Genomic DNA, 22274 nt, shown 5'->3' on the forward strand with positions numbered 1-22274 from the left:
ATGCATAGAAGTGCTGCCATGTGATTGGTTGATTAGATTATTGCATTTAAAAAGCAGCTGGACAGGTGTACCTAATGAAGTGGCAGGTGAGTGTATGAAAGAAGTTATGTGCCAGTGTCATAGAGTGTGTCCACAATGGCCTTTGATGCTTTTAACATCAATTTCTCCTAAAAACAAGTGAAAGTACCGTAAATCATGGAGCCTTGAGTCTACTGGTTTCAAAAATATTCACTAAAAGGGAGAAGCAAGGTTTAGGTTAGAGAAACTGTGATTCCACTACTGCAGTATTCTCCAACTGAGTCTCCAGAAACTTATAATTCCAGCCAATAAATAGTTCAACAGTCACCATAAAACTGTTGATTTATGAGCTTCAGAGCTCCTGTAGGTGGCATTTATCACCTACAGGCAGAGCCAGATGAGAGTGGTATCGATTTCCACTCAAAGGCCCATTCCCAAAACATAAAACCTTTTTAAATATTATGCAACATCCAAATGCTGATTTCAAAATGCAGCTTTAGTCTGGGTGTGATTTCCAGCTCTGACTTGTTCATGCAACAGTTTAAAGGCTGAATTCTGATCTTATTCAAAATGCTCTAAAGACACCCCCCCCCCCCTTTTTTTTTTTAAATCTTTATCTTTTTAAGCTTTCAATCTAGTGCCTTTCTTTTCTGTCTGTTCCTCTTTGGTCTCATTGTTAATTACAGCTCCTAACTCTGAGAGGACTATTAATCTGTCAGGGGTGGCTTTTATTGCTGCTCTGCTGCCATCCCATTATACCGTTATTATAGTTGCGGGTGGAGGCCTGTAATTGCTGTAAGTAGAAGGGAAAGGTAGGAGAGACTCAGGCTGCCTTTAGGCTTCTGGTCAGGGCAACCTCCCCCTTCATCGTCTGTCCTGGCAGTGTTTCTAAAAATGATAACAGCGCCTGCAAACAAACAGCCTCCTGCTCCAACTTGACTGGCACTGCCACTTCATATCATACGGAAGAAGACAAAGATGCCCAATTAGTAAATATGGTCCTCAACTCCTCCAGTCAAAGACCTCACAAAGATCAGACTTATCACAGAGCATCACAGATCACAGGAGGACACCCAGGTGGGGTGTTTTGTGTGCCAGTCTAAGTGTGTGTGTGCCTATAAGAACTGTAATATGTAGCTTCAAGGACAAAAAAAAAAAAAAAAGAAATAAAGACTTCCTCAAAAACAACTTCCAGCCTGCCTGCCTGCTGTTTCTGCTCTTTTTCCTCAAAGCCAAATATAGATAAGCCACTGCCACGTCATCTGGCCCTCAGCACTTTCTAAAACCCCGGCAGAAGGCAGGACAGGGTTCAGAGCCGGCCTCTCTGGGTTATATTTTGAATGTCTGTAATATAACCAAATCCATATTTTCCACTAACGATTCTGGCTGTTATGAAAATCTGGACAGTTTTATTGAAAAAGGAAAAAAAAGGAAAAGAGTCAAAACAGTTACAAAAATAAATACAGATAAAACCACTGGGGGTTACTCTCAGGGAACGTTTCCATCTGTTATTCTCCAAATCTTTTCCCTCCACTGGCGGCATCGGCCACTCAGATGTCATAACTACAATCAAACAAACAGTGTGGCCTATTTTCCAACTCTAATCAGAGTCCAGCCTCTCTCTGAATGCACACAGTCCAGAATCAGAGCGACAATACGGTGGGTGAGGATGGGAATAGGAACCGAGGCGGTGCCGTCTACACCTCGTCTTCATTCAGCAGCATGTTCGGGATTCCTTTAGAGATTGGGAACTCCCGCCCTGATTCAGGGCACTGAAGACAGCCCTCTATCACCTCCACCTGCAACACAACAGACAAGAAGTCACCACTAGGTGGCACCACAGTACAAATACACCATACATCAAAAAGTGTCACTACTGCTTCATTTGGTTTGCCCTAAGACTCATGATGCTTTAAAGATTTTAGACCAGACCACAGAGTATATTAGCTGTGGTTTCTTATCACCCTCTGAAACACACTCCACAATGCTGGACCAAAGCATAAGTATAAGCAAGCTAAAGACATTTCAAAACCTTTTTAATACCACCTGAAATGAAAATTAGGACCAAAGTTGCAATGGAAATACACACTGAAAGTGAAAATATACAGTTTAAAATAAACATTAAGGTAAAATGAAAATATTTGATGATGCTCAAGATCATCATCCAAATGATTTATATCCCATTGCTTCAGCATAATTTGCTTTGTAAGCATTTGCAGGCACAGGTTACAAACACCAAGAGTAAGGCAGATTTACAGTACTGCGTTTGCCAACTGTATTTGCCTACAGACAGCTTTGCAGACCATCACCCACATGTTGTAGCCATTTACTGTCACCAGGTGGCACTGTCAGTGGGCTAATCATGCTTGTGCTTTTGTTGGTCTGTCAGCCAGCCACAGACAAGAGTGAAGTTATAACATACAAAGAACTGAAGTGAAACCAAGAGTTAAAAACAATGAAAAGTGTCCACTGCAGCCACTGTCTGTACTTATGTTGTTCTTTTGTGAACCTTTGACGTTTTTCCCACTGCCTCCCTTGTTTGGGCCCACTGTATGCAAACAGCATTCAGCCTACTCTCAGTTGAGCTACGTGCTGGAAACATGTTGCGTTAGGTTGAAAACCTCTCAGTGTAGGCAAATACCTACGCAAATGTAAACAACCCCAGTACCATAAAACATTAAGCTGGTTTTTTGGAGAACAGTTTGCTAACATATTTGCAAAGGTGCATACACCTTTGTGTAGGCGAAACACTACACAAATGGACACAATGCTGTAAGTCCTTCATTTTCTCAAATGTTTGTCATTTAATTTGCACCTTCCATTTCAGAGACCTGTGGTTTTCACACTTATTCTGGCATGCCCAAACCTCAGAAGCCCAAAAAACCTAATGCCCCCACCTTTATGGAACAGTTTGGCTTGAAGAGACAGGGGTAAATTCACCGCTTTACCTCTAACAGCACTCGGTGCACTTTCTTCAAGAACTCTTCATTTTTCTCGTAGTCTGGGGCCAGCTCACCTGGCAGGTCTTGTCGATGACCCAACTGCAGAGAGAAAAATGATTGCACCAGGTGTAGAAAAGTCTCACATGAATGTTACAACATGTATCCCAGTGAAAGAAATTTGTGTACTGTGGAACACTTGAATAAACTGCTGTTCCCGCAAAGTCCTGTGATTTTTTTATGCACAGTACTGCCCAGGAGGACTTTGACCACTTCTAATTCATTGTGTAGCAGGACATCAACCCCATACAATAAAGCCAGAGTCACAAAAAAACTCTATTCAGGGCCCTGATTAGCATCAGAATCAGGCTGAACAGGTAGAATAAATCCACAGGACACTCAAAACAACCTCTGTCTTTATGCGTCTTAAGAAGCATGTGTATCAAGTGTGTTGCTTTCATGACAAAGGGTGCTCACAGATCATTCTTTTCTTTTTATGGCATTATTTTGTTAACCACTTATCCAGCTTAGGTTCACTGGGTGGCTGGAGCCCATCCCAGCAAACACACAGTGAGAGGTGGGACACAACCTGGACAGACAGCCAGTCCATACAGTGCTAACACAGAAACAGACAATCATTCACACTCACACCCCATTACAGCCAGTTTAGGACCACCAGTTAGCATTTACATGCATGTCTCTCGTATGTGGCTGAAAGGGTGTGTGTTCTGACCCACCTCCTCTGCTGCCTGGACCAGAGCGCCCCACTCCAGTTTGGGGATCATCCGGCTGACAAACTGAGAGTTAAACTCCACCTCATTCACCTTCACCTCAGTGGCCTGCACACAGATCATCAGAAAGAAGAGCAGAGCATATCAGTGCTAGAGCACATGACTTTAAAATGTTCAATATTTTCATATTAATGATTCAAAACATACATGTGCGATGATACACATACAGACACAAAGCCAAAACATGAAAATATCAGCAGCTTGTTTCAATTAGGATAAATCCTTTTACTTGAACTTTAAACAAATACCTAAGGCTGCCTTCTTTCATCTGCTCAGTGTTGCTGAAATTAGAGACATCCCAACTCAGAGCTGAAGAACTAGTTCATGCATCTATTACCAATTACTCCTAGGTTGTCCTAAAAGCTCTAGAGCACATATGCAAGAAGATCACTTGACTATAATCATTCTTTTTCACGTCAATGTTATGTTCACAGTTGTCAACTTTGTTCAAAAATTGTGTAATGTCTGTAACAGTGCAAAAAAAAAAAATAATTCAGTGGTTTCCTTCAAAGCTGCAAATCTTTTTTTTTTAACGAAGTGTGACTACTTCACAAAATCTTAAACCCTATTTTACAAGATTAGAATTAGAAATAGGATTTATTGTCACTGAAGCAAAGCTTACAACATCAGTGCCAGAGATGCCAGCAGGATCAACAAACTGATTCACAAGGCTGGAACCATCATAGGTCAGAATTTGGAGACGTTTGAGTCAGTGAGGGACAGGAGGTCACTGAACAAACTGCTCTCTATTATGGAAAACCCATCTCACCCACTCCACTCCACACTGATGAGGCAGCAGAGCTCCTACTCCCTCAGACTGATTCAATCTCGCTGCCATAAAGAACGCTTCAGGAAATCATTCCTACCATTCTCCATAAAACTGCATAATAACTCTTCTTTCTGTGTTAGGTGAACACACCTGTCAGGACATAAGAGCCAACACACAAATTTTGTATTATATCCTCTTGCTGCTGTCTTCTGGATTATTTTTGTACATACTGATTTATAGTGTATATTACATATTATATTATTTATCAATGCGGTTTGCCCTACTCTCTTGTACGTACGTTTTTTTTATACTCATCGTTGGCACTCTCACTTTGATGTTTAGTTACTGTAGATTGTATTTTTTCTCACTGCTGTTACACAATAATTTCCCTTGCGGGATCAATAAAGTAGCTAGCTATCTATACATATATTTTAAGTGCCAGAAATGACTAGATGTATATTGTAGTGCACAGAGTCATAAAAATACCTGCAAAACAGGTCGTTTCTTTATTTTATATATGACTCCTTCATAAATCTCACTGACTACAGCCTGTTCACCAACATTAGCAAAGACATTAGACATAAAAGCCCCTCCTTGAGCCTGGCTCTGCGGGAGGTTTTCCTGCTGGTAGGGGTTTTTTCCTCCCCACTGTTTCCACTTGCAGCTCTGAATGGAACACTTGACTGTTGGGTTCCCCAAAATTAACATTATAACTGTGTTACCATAAGTTCCCTTGTTGCTATTCAGGTGCTCGCGGTTACCTTGATGAGCAGCGGGTATCCATTGGTGACCCCTTTCACGTGAGACGTCAGCATGTTGTGCGTGAGGAGCTTCATGGTTACAAACAGGCGCTAAAAACCAAGTAAACTGTCGAACAGCCGCAGACTCACAACTACACATCAAACACGCTGCAGCGTTTACATGTGCACCGGAAGTCCCGCCGGTACGTCGCGTAAAAGAGTCCCGAAGCTTCGGTTGGTTCCTTGTCGTATCTTTAATTTATTTTTAGGGCCATTCTGTAATACTAAATACTAATACTAAAACATTGTTGTGTAAATTACACCTATCCTGAGATAAAATGTAAACCTAGCTGTTCCAAAATATTATTTAAAACACAAAATGCCCCCTGTGCCATTTTTCTATTGTCCTAACTTCTTGATAACCAAATTCATGTCAAATATAACAGTTAAAATAAATTATAAATCCACTTTTTTGTTTTGATTTTAATGACACATCTATTATAATTGTTAAACAATTTTAAGATCAACATATTTTAAAGAACAGTAATTATGAACTGCAAGTTGTCCCACAACACATTGTACCACCCTGTTACCCAAACCTGTTAACTTAAGCCTGGAAGAGACAAGGCAGTAAGTCACATGACAAAGAGGAAGTGACATAAACACCATGGGTAGACCAAAGGTCAGTCTTCTTTGACATATTTTGTATTTTTCCAGTATTATTGTATTTTCTTTTCTGACTAGATTGTTTATCACTCTAACCAATGTAACCCCGTTACCCATATTACCAAAAGAAGACAAAAAATCTATTACATTCCACAGCTCACAGTTTTTTTTTTGAGAAAACACCAATACTAGCACTGATTGCATCCTGTTACCATACAGATAAACATTACAAACATGTGTTAAAATATATAAATATACAGTAATAAAAATATTTAGTATTTCTCAATTTATGTCATAATCTACATATTATAGTAATATATCCACTCAGCCATGTTAACTTGTGCACATTATAAGATGAAGGCTCCATTTTTGTGTGTGTGTTATACTGTAACAGTGTTTCCTCTGGTAATACACAATGATTGTGGTGGAAGAATTAATAAAAGACATTAAACGATTAAAATCACAAAATCTGTTTCTACAAAACAAAAAAAAAACAATATTCTCAGCATACTTTAAACAAATATCATTGATACACTGGATTATTATACACTTTAAGGTTTAATACTGCACCTGCTCAAGATGGAGTTAAGTTTAACCATAACTGTTTACTTATTTAACAATTGATCATAATTGTTAAATTATGACTTCAGGAGATCCTGAAGCTGACAGCATGGTGTTCAGAGAACAGCTGACACTGAACACCATGAAAACCAAAGAAATCATCATTGACTTCAGGAAACACAGGACTGACCCAGCCCCCCTCTTCATCAACTGGTGAGCATGTGCGAGGGTCCACACCTACAGGTTTCTTGGTGTCCTCATTTCTGCTGATCTCTCTGGACATATAACATCACAGCTGTATCAAGAAGGCTCAGCAGCGACTACACTTCCTGAGGGTCCTCGGGAAGAGTAACTTGGCCTCGAACTGCTGATGACCTTTACCGCTCATCCATTGAAAGCCTGCTGACATACTGTATCACGTATGGTGAGACAGCTGCATGAGGCAAACAGAGGCTTTTGAGGGTATTCAAGACAGCACAAAGAATCGTTGGCTGCCCTTTCCCTCCCTGATGGACATCTAGACCTCCCACTGCCTCAGCAGAGTCAAAATCATCATCAAGAACAGCTCACACCTGGCTTTGAACTGTTTGACCTGCTGCCCTCTGGCAGGCGCTAAAGGCGCATCAAAGCCTTTAGCGCTGCCATAAAGAACACACAAGAACTTTTTTTTTTTGCCAAAGCAATCACCACTCTTAAATAAAATGTCTACCACAAACCTGTGCCAGAACACTGTTTACAAACTGCACAGCACAACACTGGTTAAAATATGGATTAACAGCAAAATAAATAAAAAAGGCAGACAGGTGTTCAGTTTTTATACTCAAATTTTTTTAATTTTTGTATTAATTTTGTATAATTCTTGTCTTTGTATTATACAGGTCATTCATACAGTTTATGATATACTAAATAGTAATTACACGCAAGAGGTGTAACAAGCATCAACCTGTCACCTTCACAGAGATGCACCATGTGTGCACACAAACACACTTTGTCGTCCTCACACACTCACAGACAGACACACACATACAGGGACACACATCCCTCACGCTTATTAATGAACAAAAACAAACAAAAAAAAGTAAAAACATTTTAAACCTAATTTTCATCCTCCATTTTCACCAGATTCACAACCTCCCAATCTTACTCTAAAACAAATATGACAATACTTATGCTTTAACAAAATAATAAATAATAATAATTAAAAAAAACTGATACAGAAACAATTACAAAAATGAGGAGGCAACTAAAGATATGGGCAAAGGACTTCTGAATACATAGTGGGCTAATTCTGATCCCAGGATGCGAGTTTAACAGATGAGTTGCAAAGTGGGAACCAATGAGCGACATCAGCTTGGAAAAACAATCAACTTTGTGAAGCTTGAGCAAAATCCAATATGCTTACAAAATTTATAGGCTTCATTTAACCTGCCATTTCTGTTCAGTCAGGTATGCAGCTGTATGTGCTGAACTTTTAGTAGGGGATGAGGTACAGGTCCAAGGAAGGCAACACAACTAGTTAAAAGGACACTGCAAGGTTTATGGCACGAAGAAACAGCACTGAGGGGTAGCGGGTGCATAGTGGGTCACAGCTAAACCAATCACACAGCGTTGTACCATCTGCAAGGGTGTTAGCAAAGGACACTTGATCAAAAATATTCTCAGTTTCCTATTAGCACAAGGAGAGCAAAAACTTACACATGGCAGCCCCCCCCCCCCCCCGAAAGACCAGTATCCTCACTCATCTGCAGAAAGCTCATTAGGTGAAGCTGCTCCCAGTCATTAGCATCCCTTCTCAATGCAACTTGGAACTTATGCTATAAATCACTGTTAAATTAAACAGCTTCAAGCAGCACAGTTCAGGCACATGAGAGGGCCCCCGTCGTGATTGAGGAAACGCTGAGCGTGTGATAAATTCTACCACCCCCCCCCCAAAAAACCAAAAAAAAAAACAAAAAACAAAAAACAAAAAAAAAAAAAAAAACAAAAAAAACAAAAAAAAAAAAAAAAAAAAAAAAAAAAAAAAAAAAAAAAAAAAAAACAAAAAAAAAAAAACCCCCCCCCCCCCCCCCCCCCCCCCCCCCCCCCCCCCCCCCCCCCCCCCCCCCCCCCCCCCCCCCCCCCCCCCCCCCCCCCCCCCCCGTCAGACTGAAAACAAAGCCAGCAGAAAGTGACGGCGATATGTTTGCACTGACATAAGAAGAATCTGCAGACTAGTGTGTTGCTGAGAGCAGGACAATGAGCGAATGCAGAACAGAAAAGTGAAATCTGGTACGTCCAAGTATGCTGAAGCGACATCAAATACTGCGTGTCAAGAACTGCAGCAGTAGTTAGTCCTTTTTTTTGTTTTTCTTCATTTTTTTTTTTTTTTTGCATTGGAGCATGCGCTCTCTCTTGTTAGACACAACACACATGCAGTTACTCATTCAACCCCCTGGATTCCCACAGACACTTTCCCAAATCATGATCTCGCATAAACACGCTCTCATATACACGCACACTCCCTCTCACACAGACAAAAAGCTGTCCTCATTCTTGGGCGTCCTCTGTGCGCCACTTGAGGAAATCCTCTTTCCGGGCGTCTGGTTTGATCTGATTCCTCATGCCACCCAGCAGATTGGAGGTGGCTTCAGAGGCCACTATTAAAGGTCGAACTACAGTGGGCGGGATCTGCCGCAGGACACCGCCCACAGCACCAGGGAGACCCTTCTGTTCGTGGCCGCGGGATGCTACATCGCACAGCGTCTGGGCTGTGTCAATCACTCCCTGGAGAACAAAGAGCAGAGAGTTTAGTCCAAATATTTAGTGTTTTAGGCCCCCTTTGCATTTATTATTTGTGAGCAACCTGGTGACAATCATGACTAGAAGTTTACATAAACTGATATGAATATTCTGGATTTTCTCTAATCCACACAGAGTCAAAAATATACATACAGGCTCAAATATATATACATACACTCACTTAAATTTTTTAATAAGTGGTGCTGAAGGTTCTACAGTGTCTTAACCCAACAAGGCCAAGGCCTATTAACTTCTCATTAGTGATCATGATTGACAACAACTGGTAGTTTCTCTTTGACAGCATAAAAAGGATTTATTCGACAGCACTCTTTGGATCGACCAATACTCAGAACAATGGGAAAGTCAAAGGAACTCAGTGAAGATCAAAGAAGGAAAATTGTAGATTTACACATGTTGAGAAAGTCTCTGAGCCATTTCCAAACAACTGCAGATTCCAGGATCATCAGTTCAAACAACTGTACGTAAGTACAAGTTCTTTGGATGTGTCACCACTTTGCTAAGGTCTGGAAGAAGACCCAAACTGTCACCCTCAGATAAGAGGAAATTGGTTAGGATGTTCAGGAATACCCCAGAAACCACCAAGGCTCAAGCCTGTCATGAACTGGAAACTGCTGGAACACCACAGTCACTGTCCACAGTAAAGCCAGTTTTACATCGCCATGGACTGAGAGGGGGCCAACTAAGAAAAAGAAGGCCCCGTTCCAAAATTGACACCTTCAAGCTCACTGAGATTTGCAGCTGCCCGCACGGGCAAGCCAAATGCCTTCTGGAGAAAAGCTTTATGGTCAGATGAGGCAAAGATTGAGCTATTTGTTCCAACAGGACAATGATCCCAAACACACATCTAAACTGGTTTTAGAATGGATAAAGCAGGCTAACATTAAGCTTCTGGAAGGGCCTTCCCAAAGCCCCGACCTCAGCCCTATTGAAAATTTGTGGACTACACTTAAAAACCTTGCCTGTGCCAGAAAACCAACCAATTTAAATGAACTCTACCAACCCTGCCAAGAACAGTGGTCAAATAACCAGCCAAAATTAAGACAGAAGCTTGTTGATAAAAACGTCTGATCGAGGTGCCACTTGTTAAAGGACATTTAACCAAATATTAAGTGTGTGCAGGGGTAAAAGTAAGCCAGTACGGTTCGTTACTGTATACCACTAAAAGATTCTGCGCCGGTACGCAGTACCTGGAAGAGGGGGAGCGGCTGTCTGCTGTAAAGCCGTCATTCACAACCAGTCATGGCTGCACTTTGGGTCAGAACAGATCCGCTAGCAATAAGCAGTCTAAAACACAACTTAACCGGTTAATAGCTTTTGTTTTTCACATTTCAAATTGTTTCTGAACTGTTCGTGCTATGCTGGAGCCTCAATTCTCTAGCTTCTCTCCCCTCAGAGCTCGAGGCTTTCGTCACCGGCCAGCCTTTAAAATGTCCACCGCTACGGTTAATGTCAGTCTGCTCGTTACAAAATATCCCAATTAAAAGCAAAGAGAGATTAACTAATTGTGTTTCATGTTATTCTGCTCTATTTCAACAACACAGCACAGCTTGAAAACACTGCTTATGACCGGAGATTTGATTTATGCTACACGAGAGCGCATTTACCTCCATAACACAGCACACAGGTGGTGCAGATTTAAAAACCTCCGCTTGCATTGGGACAGGACGAAGAATAAATCACTTATCATCTACAGACTTAAATAAAAACAAAAAGTTTATACACACACACACGATTTTTGTCATAGTACCGGTAAGAATTTAAAACTACTTTGACCCCTGGGTGTGTGCATATATTTGACCCCGTGTGGATAGAGAAAAAAATGTTTTTAAAGATGTATGCTGTACAGTCATTCCACCCTGAAAAAAAGGCCCCAGATTGATGAAGTTCAGCATTGTCTGAAACAGGCTTTAAACATACACAAGACACCAGGATACTAAGACTTCATGTTATGCAGGAAATCTTGTCATCTGTTTAACTTTTTAAAAAGAAGGAAAATGTGTGGGGGCCGAGAGCAAAATGACTCACATTAATAATGTGTGATGTCAGCTCTTAACACACATTCTGAATCACATTTTTCAACCTACTGCAATTCGACAGCATGATTTTACATTTCTATAAGCCTGATGTGAAAGACAGAAATGTGTTACAAGAACACATATCAGACGTATTTAAGTTATGAAAAAAGATCCTGTGAAAATGCTGCAAAAAGAACATTTTCCAGCAGAGATGCAGCTGCAGCAATTTTCTTTCATCCCCTGATTAACCTCATAAACCCAAAAACTTTGCTTCTCAATGATCAGATTATTACAGAAAGTGATTTTCCTCCATTTAAAGAACATATATTTGGTGATGCACCTCTCTGACAGTGTCGTAGGCCTTGGCCACTCCTTCTCGAAGGTCTGCAGGCTGGGCGGCTCTGCGGGGTCGACTGGAGGTGGCGCGGCCCTCTGTGATGGCATAGCGGTTGAGAGGAGGCGTTGGAGACAAGATATCATACACAGTCTCTGCTGTAGCCTGTCAAAGAGGTACAAAGACACCAGCAGAGTTATTGGCATCAATTACCCAAGAGCCCAGTTACTCTGAGATCCTTCAACAAGTGTCCTGCTGACACATCCAAACTTTACATGAGGACCTTATTAATATGTCTGTGCTTTACCTTTAAGCTTCTGTGTAACTTTCATTAAAAGTCACAATCTAAACTGAAAGTACCTGGATAGCCTGCACCAGCCTGTTGCTAAGCTCCAGAGCAGCAGATGCTGTGGAGGTGCCAAAGGATGCTGCCCCCCTCTGGAGACCTCGAATAATACGTCCATCCTTCCTGTACTGCTCTATAGGCATCCAAAACAGATCCCTCACTCCGTGGACTGGGCAAACACACCAGGATAAAGAAGAGAGGATGGATGAACCACAAGATAATGCAAGATAAGAAGCTGATATGTTTGGAGCAGACAAAAGCAACTTACACAGCTGGACAACTGAGTGCATGGGGCCAACACCTCCCAGGATACCTGGCAGCTGATTCTTTCTGATGTCTGCCAGCCACTCCGTGACGGCGTACTGAATCACTTTGTCGACACCGAGGAGACTGGAACACGCAGAACATCTCAGAAAGTCACAAACTACTAACAGCAAACTTGGGGCTAGTTGCACAATAAAGAGACTCTTAAAACATATTTCATGCAATAAATATGTTTAAATATTTGTTTTGAGAGAGTTGTGTTTTGTTTTTTTTTTACCCATGCCTGCAGCAGAGCCTCTTCAGCTTCAACTCAGAGCAGTTTAACTGGGCCAAACCGATCAGAATCCCTGCAAATGTCCCCTGAGGAACAACAAGGGTGAAAATGCAATATTTAAATCCTTCAGAGATCTTTTTATTAAATAAGCGTTTATTTGAATTGGTAAACAGGCCATCTGAATGACCACTCACCTGTTCAATGACGACATGTTTGCCGTGATAGTCGAGCCAGATAGGCACTTCAGATGTGAAACGAAACTCCCTGAAAAGAATGAAGACAAGGAACACAGAACCTAAATCATTTAAACTTTTATTCATTGGGCTATTCTACTTTAGTTATGCTATTTTGTAAAAGTTGTATTCATTTTTGGTTGCTGTAACACAGGAATTGCTCAACTAGTAACCTTTGTAACCTTTTTCTTCCCAATAGAGAAGAACCTCTTTTTCTGGTAACCACAGCTCTCAGGAGTCTTTCCAGTAAATCAGTGTCTACATACCGGAAGTAGATCGGCTGGTCGGTCGAGGAGCTGGAGCCGGCAGAAGAGGAGCTCTGCTCACTGTAGGTAGTTTCCACCGAAGCAGTGAGGTCGGGTCCAAGACTACCAGCACCAGCAGCCACCTCTGGTTCCTCAGACGCCTTCTGGGAGGCATCTGCCTTCACTAAAAACAAAGAGGTCACAAATCAAACATGCTAAAAAAAAAAAAAAATCAGTCATCATTTAAACATTCTGCAGCCAATAAAAAAAATCATTATGCCACAAACATGACATGTAGTACTGATATAACCAGTATATGACTCTACATAAAGCAGCATGGCAGATCATCAAATAACTGCAGCAAAGAATGATAAAAGAACACCCGACAGAGCTCACCTTCAGCTGCAGGGTCCACGGGCAGGTAAGGATTAACAGAGGAAGCTAGATTACTAAAAAAGTCCTTCAGGAAAAACAGTGCATCCTGGACAGGAAACAGAAGAAAATGCAGGTAAGAGCAGCACAAACCGCTGGTCCTCAGCAGGATGAATGGTACTGAATTAATAACGAGCCACAAAGAGACTTCTTTGAAGTATGCAGCAGGTCATTTATGACTGTCAAGCTAACGCAGATTTGCTACATCAGAACTCAAAATAATTAAAAAATATTTAGAAAAAAATATTTTAATAATGTAAAAGTTGTTTCTTAATCAAAACTTTAATCAGCAACTTTTTGACAATAGCTCTCAGTGTTCAGTCCTAGAAGTTACCTGGTCGATGTTGAGTCGCAGCGGCAGCAGGCTGACCCGGAGACAGCACTCTGGCCCACCGAGCCCAGACTCAGGACACACCTGCAGGGCCTTCACAGTCAGCTACAAAGACAAAACACTTCATGAATATCACAACACATGATTACTATCATATAAAGGACAAGTCCTCTCACACCTCTCCTATTTATTTCTGCTGCAATAAACTGTGCCAAATAGCAAGTGCAGAAGGCAAGTTGGGATTTACGACATCAGGGTGGTTTTATTGCAAGTCAGATGCTGTCTGACAGAAAATTCAGTAGTTTATAATTAAAGTCTCTCTCACCATATTAGAGTGGGCTCGGCGGGGCATGCTTTCACTAGTGTAGAGGTAGAGGAATTTGTTGATTTGTGAGGAGGCCAGTCGGTCTCGAATCTCCAGCTCCTGGACGATGAACACCTGCCTGGAGAGTGGCTGCTCGCCACTGGGACCAACCCCGACCGCTGCTGACCCCTCTCCGTCCTGCCCTGCTACTACCACTGGGTAGGACTCATGCTGGAATGACACCTGAAGGATAAAACAGGAGGCACATGTTGAGAAAGGGGTGCAGTGATTTTTGGCTGTATGATAGTATGTATTTAAAAGAAGTTATAGTTTCAAACCAGTGACATCAGTACATTCTAAGTGATGACCAGTAAATCAAATATCAAATAGAACTATTTGACAACAATACTGAGATAAACCAGCTTTGCAAGAGCATTTAAAGTATTCAGACCTGTTGCAAAAATGTAAAAATACTTCCTTATACTAAATTTTAACAGTAGCGTCTGGTTAAAAGGATAAAAATGTAAAAGTCCCGGTGACTGTTTTGTTATGAGTTATGCTATGTTTTTAGTTCTATTATATTAAAGAGACGGCAGACATCTTAAAACCAGGCATTTACATGGATAAATAGCACTGCAGTCCAGAGGACAAAAGTAGGAATCTGGATTTGAGATGAACCATCCCTTTAAATGTAAACTCTTAAACCAGAAAGAAACTACAACAGTCACATAACTGCAGTTAAAAACTACTTAATTTTTCTCTAAAATGTGAAGTAACTTAAGTAGAGCACAGTATACTGAGTAAATATACTCAGTTACAGAGCACGAGTGTACCTTGGTGAGCTGTATCTCCATCAGCAGGCTGTGCTGACGCCCACTGCCTCCAGCCCAGCGCCAGGAGTTCTGCGGGCGAGCGGAGGGGGCAGAGCGAGCCGGCGACCCACGAAGACCAGCGGAGACTGAACGACCTCTGCAGACACACACACACACACACACACACACACACACACACACACACACACACACACACACACACACACACACACAGAGGAGGACAGGGAGGAAAATATAAATCTGACAAACTATGTACACAAAAGTTTCCCAAAAGCTTGTATGGATTGGACAGGCACAGCCCTTCTCTAGTTATATATAGTCTATATATTCCATTGTATGATAAAATGGATATTTGTGCATAAAAGAATCTGTGTGCGTCTCTACCTGCTTGCGCTCTGAGCATGTAGAGACATGGGCTTGCCGCCAAAGTCCTTGCCCCCGTAAAGGTGCCAGACCACAGAGATCTCTCGCAAAACCACTCTGCTCTGCGGCACCGGAAAGCGACTCGGGGCTCGGAGCAGGTCTGAGCTGCCGCGAGGCCTGGAGAAGTGACTGTCCTTCACTTTGATGGGCCCCTTGCATAGCACTGTTACTGTGGGCTCCCCATCCCTGGGCTGCAACAAACACATGTAGACATTATGTGAGCAAGCACAGAAAATCTGAACTGGAGTCATGAATGAGAGGTGACAGGAAAGAGAAAGCTAACAGAGAGCCTCACGGGGATGCCCATGCCGGGAGCCTCCAGGATGCAGAAGTCATCATTGTCGGTGGAGCCCTCGGAGCCTTCCTCTGACATCATATCTGCCTGTGCCTCTGTCGCTGTGGCAACCAGCCCATCAAGCTCCCCCTGAAGGACAGGGGGGCCGTGCTTCGACGCTTCATCGGGGAACAGGTAGACTGAGACAGGGGAGCTTCTCGGCATCGAAGGTGAACCTGGATGAAAGCAGACAGAACAACACGCAAGTATTTATCAAACTGGCACTCCACGCAGTATGGTCTGTCCAACTCATACTATACCCTCATGTTGTACACATTACACCACTGTTCCTACTTCAGATTTTAATGGAATGTACTATCCTTTTTCTTTGGTTTTCAGACACTTATCAGGAAAATATCTAATGGCATTATATAAAACAAACAAACAAAAAAATCTTATATGTAGAGAAACCTGTGCAAAGTGAAGCATGTACACACACAAGGAAGCACAGATCACTGGAGAGTTTTACTAACTACAGGCTCTTCAGGTGTTCACACAATCAGAGGTGCTAAAAGACAAACTTTCCAGTACCTTGTTCTAAACTTTCTTCTCGATGGCTCTTCTCTGTGTCGATTAAGGCGTCGGCCAGGTCGTATTGGTTGATCTCAGCGGTTTCGGCTGGAGGACAGGGCAGCATAGACGCTGGACTTTCTGACAGCTAATAAGACAGAATAAGATTCAGTATGGTGGGCAGTTTTATCACATCTTTAAACCATTTATTCTTAAATTTATTGGCTTAAAATTCAGTTTTTGCAATTTGCCCAAAACTCTTTTTCACTTTATACACTTACTTTTTAAATTTACTATTAAACATTATACATTTCCCAGCTATTTCTGTCTGTCCTGAACATTTATGTCCTCCTCTTCTTTTGTATTTTTGGGGATTAATTCTCCTGAGTTAGTGTTTTTATTCTGCTGACTTTTAATCCAATGGGTAATTAAACAGACTGTACATGCATAAGTTTGCCAACATAAATAAAATAACACTTGAGGCACCTAACTAGTCTCAAGTAATTTTTTTAAAAATTCTACAGTGAATTCACACAAGCCTTACTGGCAATTTCTGGCCAGCGATTTCGGTGGGTGAGGTGTGCCGTGGCGGGGGGTGCAAATCCCCCTGTGAGACCAGGTACTGCAGCAGATTGATGAGGGCAGCACAGGAATCCGCACAGGTGTGGAGGTGGACCACATTGTTGGAACAACGAAGCTCAAAGAGAGGCTGGGACTGCAGAACGAAGAGAGGACACAATCATAAAAATACTATCAAACCATTGACCTTCTGACTGGTAGACAAGGTGCTCATATACTAGCAACTATATTAATGGTTGTAATTTGTATAATTTGTTTTCTCTGCTTTCATTGAGGTTCTTTATTGTGGCAGCATTATTATATGTTGTGCAGCATCAAGGATCTCTTGTTTATCTAAATATCTTATATTACTTTTATCCATCTTGTGTTTTTTTTCCCTTTCATTTTAGCTTTGTTTCAAAAGTGAAGCATTTGTGTGTGCCTGATTGTTTATAAATTTGTGTATTATTATATCCCATAAAAATTTTAAACAAATTTAAAGACAAAATAGACCAAATGCCTCCAACTAAAGACAGAACACAGAGATTTAAAACATTTTCATTGATTTTAAACAGTTATTTTTCATATAATACCTAAAACATCTCCTCACTACCTGGTCATAGGATAGCTGCATCAGTGTGGAGGGACATCCTGTTTACGGTTAGTGGTTTTGGCTTCATCCTTGCCTGAAATGATTCTGGTCCTAAATTGCTGTCTGGGGCTATTTTTTGTATTTAAATTTCATTATAGTAAACCAAATATTTATAAACTTGCAACCTGTGCTTGTTAGTGGTTTGTGAAGGAAATTGAGCTAAACTTTAATGTTTTGTTTATGTTCACATATTCTTCTGGCAGCAGTAGCCTCTTTTTTTTCTTTTTTTTTTTGCTGTACTTCATGGCTGCTGAGGGTGAAGGAGACAAAGGTAAGCAAGCAGAAGGCAAGCACTCACCAACTTTCCCGTATCACTGCCTTTCCAGGTGGTAATGGCGAGCTCCAGCAGGTCAATGTCCAGAACACATACATAGTCTATGTGTCACAAACACGTGGTGGTTTTATTAGAAAACAGCTTATTTTGTTATCATTTCGACAATTTCTTTGTTTATTTTACTAACAATGACCACAGGACTGGGCCTTGAAATGGCCGACTCATTTTAGAATACCTGTTTTTGAAAAAAGTACAAATAAAGTGACCTTTCTATTTTCCATTTCAGCTTACCAACATTACCTAGTAGATGCAGCTGTTCTTTTAACGTTCAGCATAAAGGTGATCAATGAGGCTCATTTCCAGCTCCATATTTTTATTCTTGGACTCTTTTGTATGATTCACAGTTGAAATAATCCTGATTTATCTTATACTGGGCCTTAGTATAGCTACTCAGTTCATCTACTGACTCAAGCGAGCTGTTTCAGCTCCATTTTCCCACCCTTTAAGCCAACTTTCCACAGATTTGCTGCCCCTTGTAAACAGAAGGTTTAACAAGACTGAGGCTATCACTGCTCTTTGACATGATACAGAGCTAGGAGTGGAAAGAAGTGTGTAACTGAGCTTTTGGCTCGACATCAGCCTCACAGGCCTCATTTGAAAAAAACAGTAGACCACCAAACCAGGGATAACCATTTTCTCTATTTAATAATCTGTCATTCTCAGCAGCCTGAACAATGATTTGGCCCCCTGTTAAGTTTCTGCAGCTGCAGCTGAGATATTGGGAAACAATGATTAGTTTAATCCATGTAAAAACCACGAAAGAACATGTTACATCTCCTCTAAGCTTTACTGAATTTCCTCAACATAGTACAAAATAACTAACAGATAAAATATAAATGGACACAAAGAAATGCGTTTTACACAGTTCCAAAAGGCACATCATGCATCTTACCTCTCCTCAAGTCCACTGTGTCAGTCTCACATTTGTCAGAGAGGTAGAGAGCAGAATCATCCAGAATGAATCTGACCACAACATAACAGATAAACATGAACAAAGATCTTACAGCATTTCATATACTGTGATCAAAAACCAGCAGCAGCATTTCAAATATTAACTATGTTGATTATCACTATCACTTTAATGGACAATCATTGTGTCAAGTACCTCAGGTGGAAGGTGGCAGTATCAACAATGATATTACTGGACAGAGAGAAGGACTCTGCTGTAAATAAGACGCGCAGGGGTAGATACAGAGGTCTGAGAAACAAATTATAAAACAAGAGTGTAAAAAAACAAAGAGGAAAAAAAATGCAATGTTCATATTGTTTTACTAAACCTTTTTTCTTTTTTTTTTTTGGTATATACCTGTAGTCAACAGCACAGGTAGCGAGGTGTGTGTGGAGGACAGTGATGACGGCCGGCGCTGTGTATCCCAGAATAGGATCATCAATGACATCCAGGAAGTCAACCAGCTGCAATAGTTTGCAGTAAAAGACAAATTTACAATTTATCCACTTAATTTGTCTACTTTGTGTGGAGTGCAGTTTTTATTTCTCTCTTCAGTCCAAACAGTTTAACAGGAAAATAATAAAAAGAACTAACTGCAATTACCATATTTGCACTTTCTGCAGGATGAAGATCATTACAGTTATGCAATTTGCAATCTTAAATCATATTGGGGTTTTTTTTTCCTATCTACGATGTAACAGCATATCCTTATTATTCTGGGAGCAAGAAGCTGTTTTTGGCACAGCCAGTAATAAACTAATAGCAGCTGCCAGCACACTAGCAGCTGTGTTCAGCAGTCTGGATTTTCCATTCATTTCCAGCACAGAAACATTTGCAGTACAATTAATTTGACCGGTATAATCAATCTGTTATTCTGTGCACATATTTCCTCCAAACCACATCTACATCAGTGATTACAGCACTTTCTTACAGTTTTTTTTAATGTATTATCATGAAATATATGTTGACTGCACAATATAGTGGCTATAAAATAATAACAGCATGAAAATGAAAAAAACGAGGGCTTAATTGTGCTTCCAAAACTAGACTAACACAGAACTTTTGTTTTTCCTGGTAGCTATTTGCAGCTTTATCCAGATAAGAGAAATGGCGGCTGCTGGAACAAACAGATTAACTGTGGAAACTCGACACAGCAAAAGAAGAGTGCTGTTGTTGGAGGAGCCAAGGAAAGCAAAGAGAGAGAGAGAGAGAGAGAGTGATACAACAAAAGTGAAACTCAAACTGAGAAACTCATCAGGCTTTCACTTGATGGAACGAGCTCTGGGACTTCAAAGGGGTCTAAACTGACATTCAGTTGGCATTATTGCTACTCAAGAAAGAAAAACATGCAGTCTTAACATTGGATGTCTTTAGTACTGAAAGCAATCATTTCTTTACGATAGCATCCCAGAGGGGAGCGCAGGAGGAAAGTTGTTTACGCCAAGTACCTGGAAAAATAGTTCACTATAAAAAAAAGAAATACAATAATAATGAGTAAGTCTAATTTCTATTCAGTGTTTTTAGCCAGTTCTTTTTTTTCAGCATGAATGTGGAATGCCAAAAAAATATAACGGTCTAGGGAGAAATAGTCATTTCCTAAATTTAAAAAAAGGAAATCTGTTATTTTTTTTTCTCTATGATGACTGAAATTTCTAATACACAAATCAGAAAAAGTCATAAAATGCTTAAAAATTAAATAGTAAAGCATCCCTCCATCCATTTTCTTAACTGGGTGTCAAAGTCAGGGTTGCAGCACTGCTGGAGACTATCCCTAGGGCCAATTTAGAATCACCAGTTAAGATGACATGCATATCTTTGGACTGTGGGAGGAAGCCAGAGGACCCGGAGAGAACCCATGCATGTATGTAAAATTTTTAACTTTTGATTTTTCAAAGATTGAGTCAGTAAGTCGAAATATTTGAGATAGTGGCTCTAAATTTTGACTTAGCTGTGCCTAGCATATTTTAATTTTTTATTTTTTCAGTGGCGGAAACAAGCTTCCACACCAGCCAGACTGTGGATTCAGACCCAGGACCTTTTTGCTGTCAGGAGCCTGTGCTACCCATTGCACCACTGTGCCCATTGTGCCATGTTTCTTTCAGTTTCTCACCTGCTCATGCCAGCTATGGTTGGTCTGCGTCATGTGATGTCGCATGGTGGCACCTTGAAGTCGAAGGGCAACGAGGAACTCCTGTGAAGAGACACAGAAACAAACTTAGTTTAGCACCAAACTTGCACAAGCTAAAACAAAACAAACAAATAAAAAAAATAATAATCAGGCATATGAGAAGGACGTGCCTTGACATTCCTCTTGGGGTCCAGTGTGATTTTGATAGCTGTAGATAACATCTGCACCGCCGCCTCCCTGCCACTCACACTGCTCACTCCCACTTCTGTGGGGTAAATGGTGAGGTCCAGGTGCTTTGGGGGCATGAAGCTGGGCATCTCCAACCGCTGCGGGAGGGGAGTGTCTTTCACAACAGCTGCGTTGGTGTAGCATTAAAAAAAATATATATATATATTTATTAATTGGACTAAGCAATAAACTTGTTGCATAACACATACCATGCTGCAACTAAAGGTCTTTTAATTACACCACAACATGCACCTTGATGGTAGAGCTCCACTCGTCTGCTCTCCAGACACAGGAAATTGAGATTGGGGTCATTTTGATGCTGCGCTACACTGAATATCTTCCCTCCTTCCAGATCGAGCACGAGTTCTCCATGACTCTGGTCCTCCTGAATCAATGACATCCACAATATATTACAAATACACAGTTAATAACGAACTATAATGCAGCTGTGTGAGGCTATAAGAACATTTCAAGTGGTAATTAATATAATTTTTTTGATGGAGAAACATTTTATATATTAGAATTGTTTTCTACACCATCATCATACATGTTCACAGAACTATGAATAGAATTTGATAAGTATAGTCACTGACATGTGGTTGTATATGAGTTTACACCTTTTTTATGCTCAATAAATGTTTATCTCCTGACTAAAAAGGCTAAAAAAAAAAAGTTCCCAAAAGCACTTTGGGGTTTAGGATAAACGTCTTGGAAGGTTTTAATATTTAATATCTGATGCAGATAAAATCCATAAAATTCATTGTCCTGTGGCCACCTTCTTGTCTGTCCTGGCTTGGAGGCGGCCCTTCCCAATAATCACAGTGAGGGAGAGAAGGCTCAGGTTGTGGTTGGGACGAGGAGCCATTTGGTGCGACTTTCCAGATGATTCATTGGCCAAGTAGTACTGAGACTCGTCCTCTTCTGAGTCAGAGTCTACATCAGAAAGAGAGAAGACAGAGAAAAACACACTTTATCAGCTTAATTTTGCCCATCAGTGAAGGGTTAGGTCAGTGAAGGGAAAAAAGTTTCCAAACCCAATAAAACACAGAGGCTATTATGTCCAATAAATCTGAACTATGTTCAAGTTTTTCCATCAAATGAGTCAAACTCACCCAGTCTAAAGGCAGACTTGCAGAGCTGGAACTCGTCCTGGTGATGGCGGCTGTGGTCGGGGCTGTGGGCTGAGGGGGGAGGAGGCGGGGGAGGCTCCCACATCAACAGATCATTATTGATCCTTGTGAGTGGAGGGGCAGGTGAGGGAAAA

The 22274-nt window shown here is 41.0% G+C and overlaps 2 protein-coding genes across 2 annotated transcripts in view; both read right to left on the minus strand.

The window, feature by feature from the left end:
• Positions 1 to 1407: 1407 nt before the first annotated feature.
• trmt112 (tRNA methyltransferase activator subunit 11-2) lies at positions 1408 to 5458 on the minus strand. Its single transcript, XM_030739631.1, has 4 exons — positions 5279 to 5458; positions 3695 to 3796; positions 2967 to 3059; positions 1408 to 1817 (listed from the first exon to the last, which is right to left on the minus strand). Exons 1-4 carry the CDS (start codon positions 5351 to 5353, stop codon positions 1716 to 1718), a joined length of 372 nt encoding a protein of 123 aa, XP_030595491.1. The 5' UTR covers positions 5354 to 5458; the 3' UTR covers positions 1408 to 1715.
• Positions 5459 to 8618: 3160 nt separating this feature from the next.
• The window catches only part of atg2a (autophagy related 2A), a 32159-nt gene continuing 18503 nt past the window's right edge, over positions 8619 to 22274 (minus strand). The window contains 24 exon segments of the mRNA XM_030739602.1: positions 8619 to 9247; positions 11639 to 11797; positions 11993 to 12147; positions 12247 to 12368; positions 12520 to 12602; positions 12711 to 12780; positions 13016 to 13178; positions 13391 to 13475; positions 13761 to 13862; positions 14083 to 14304; positions 14895 to 15030; positions 15279 to 15508; positions 15613 to 15827; positions 16183 to 16309; positions 16706 to 16876; positions 17670 to 17746; positions 18598 to 18668; positions 18811 to 18903; positions 19012 to 19118; positions 20765 to 20845; positions 20953 to 21137; positions 21263 to 21395; positions 21786 to 21943; positions 22123 to 22244. Coding sequence (XP_030595462.1) covers positions 9011 to 9247; positions 11639 to 11797; positions 11993 to 12147; positions 12247 to 12368; positions 12520 to 12602; positions 12711 to 12780; positions 13016 to 13178; positions 13391 to 13475; positions 13761 to 13862; positions 14083 to 14304; positions 14895 to 15030; positions 15279 to 15508; positions 15613 to 15827; positions 16183 to 16309; positions 16706 to 16876; positions 17670 to 17746; positions 18598 to 18668; positions 18811 to 18903; positions 19012 to 19118; positions 20765 to 20845; positions 20953 to 21137; positions 21263 to 21395; positions 21786 to 21943; positions 22123 to 22244 — 3304 coding nt within the window. The 3' untranslated portion in view covers positions 8619 to 9010.

This window comes from Archocentrus centrarchus, chromosome 10, assembly GCF_007364275.1.
Source record: "Archocentrus centrarchus isolate MPI-CPG fArcCen1 chromosome 10, fArcCen1, whole genome shotgun sequence".
Classification (NCBI taxonomy): Eukaryota; Metazoa; Chordata; class Actinopteri; order Cichliformes; family Cichlidae; genus Archocentrus; species Archocentrus centrarchus.

What these genes read in the sequence shown, in the direction of transcription:
- trmt112 (XM_030739631.1), bottom strand. Translation starts at nt 5,353, where the DNA reads ATGAAGCTCCTCACGCACAACATGCTGACGTCTCACGTGAAAGGGGTC. An exon ending in GATACCCGCTGCTCATCAAG is followed by an intron (nt 3,797 to 5,278) that starts GTAACCGCGAGC and finishes ATCTGTGTGCAG; the next exon opens with GCCACTGAGGTGAAGGTGAA. An exon ending in TGGTCCAGGCAGCAGAGGAG is followed by an intron (nt 3,060 to 3,694) that starts GTGGGTCAGAAC and finishes TTCTCTCTGCAG; the next exon opens with TTGGGTCATCGACAAGACCT.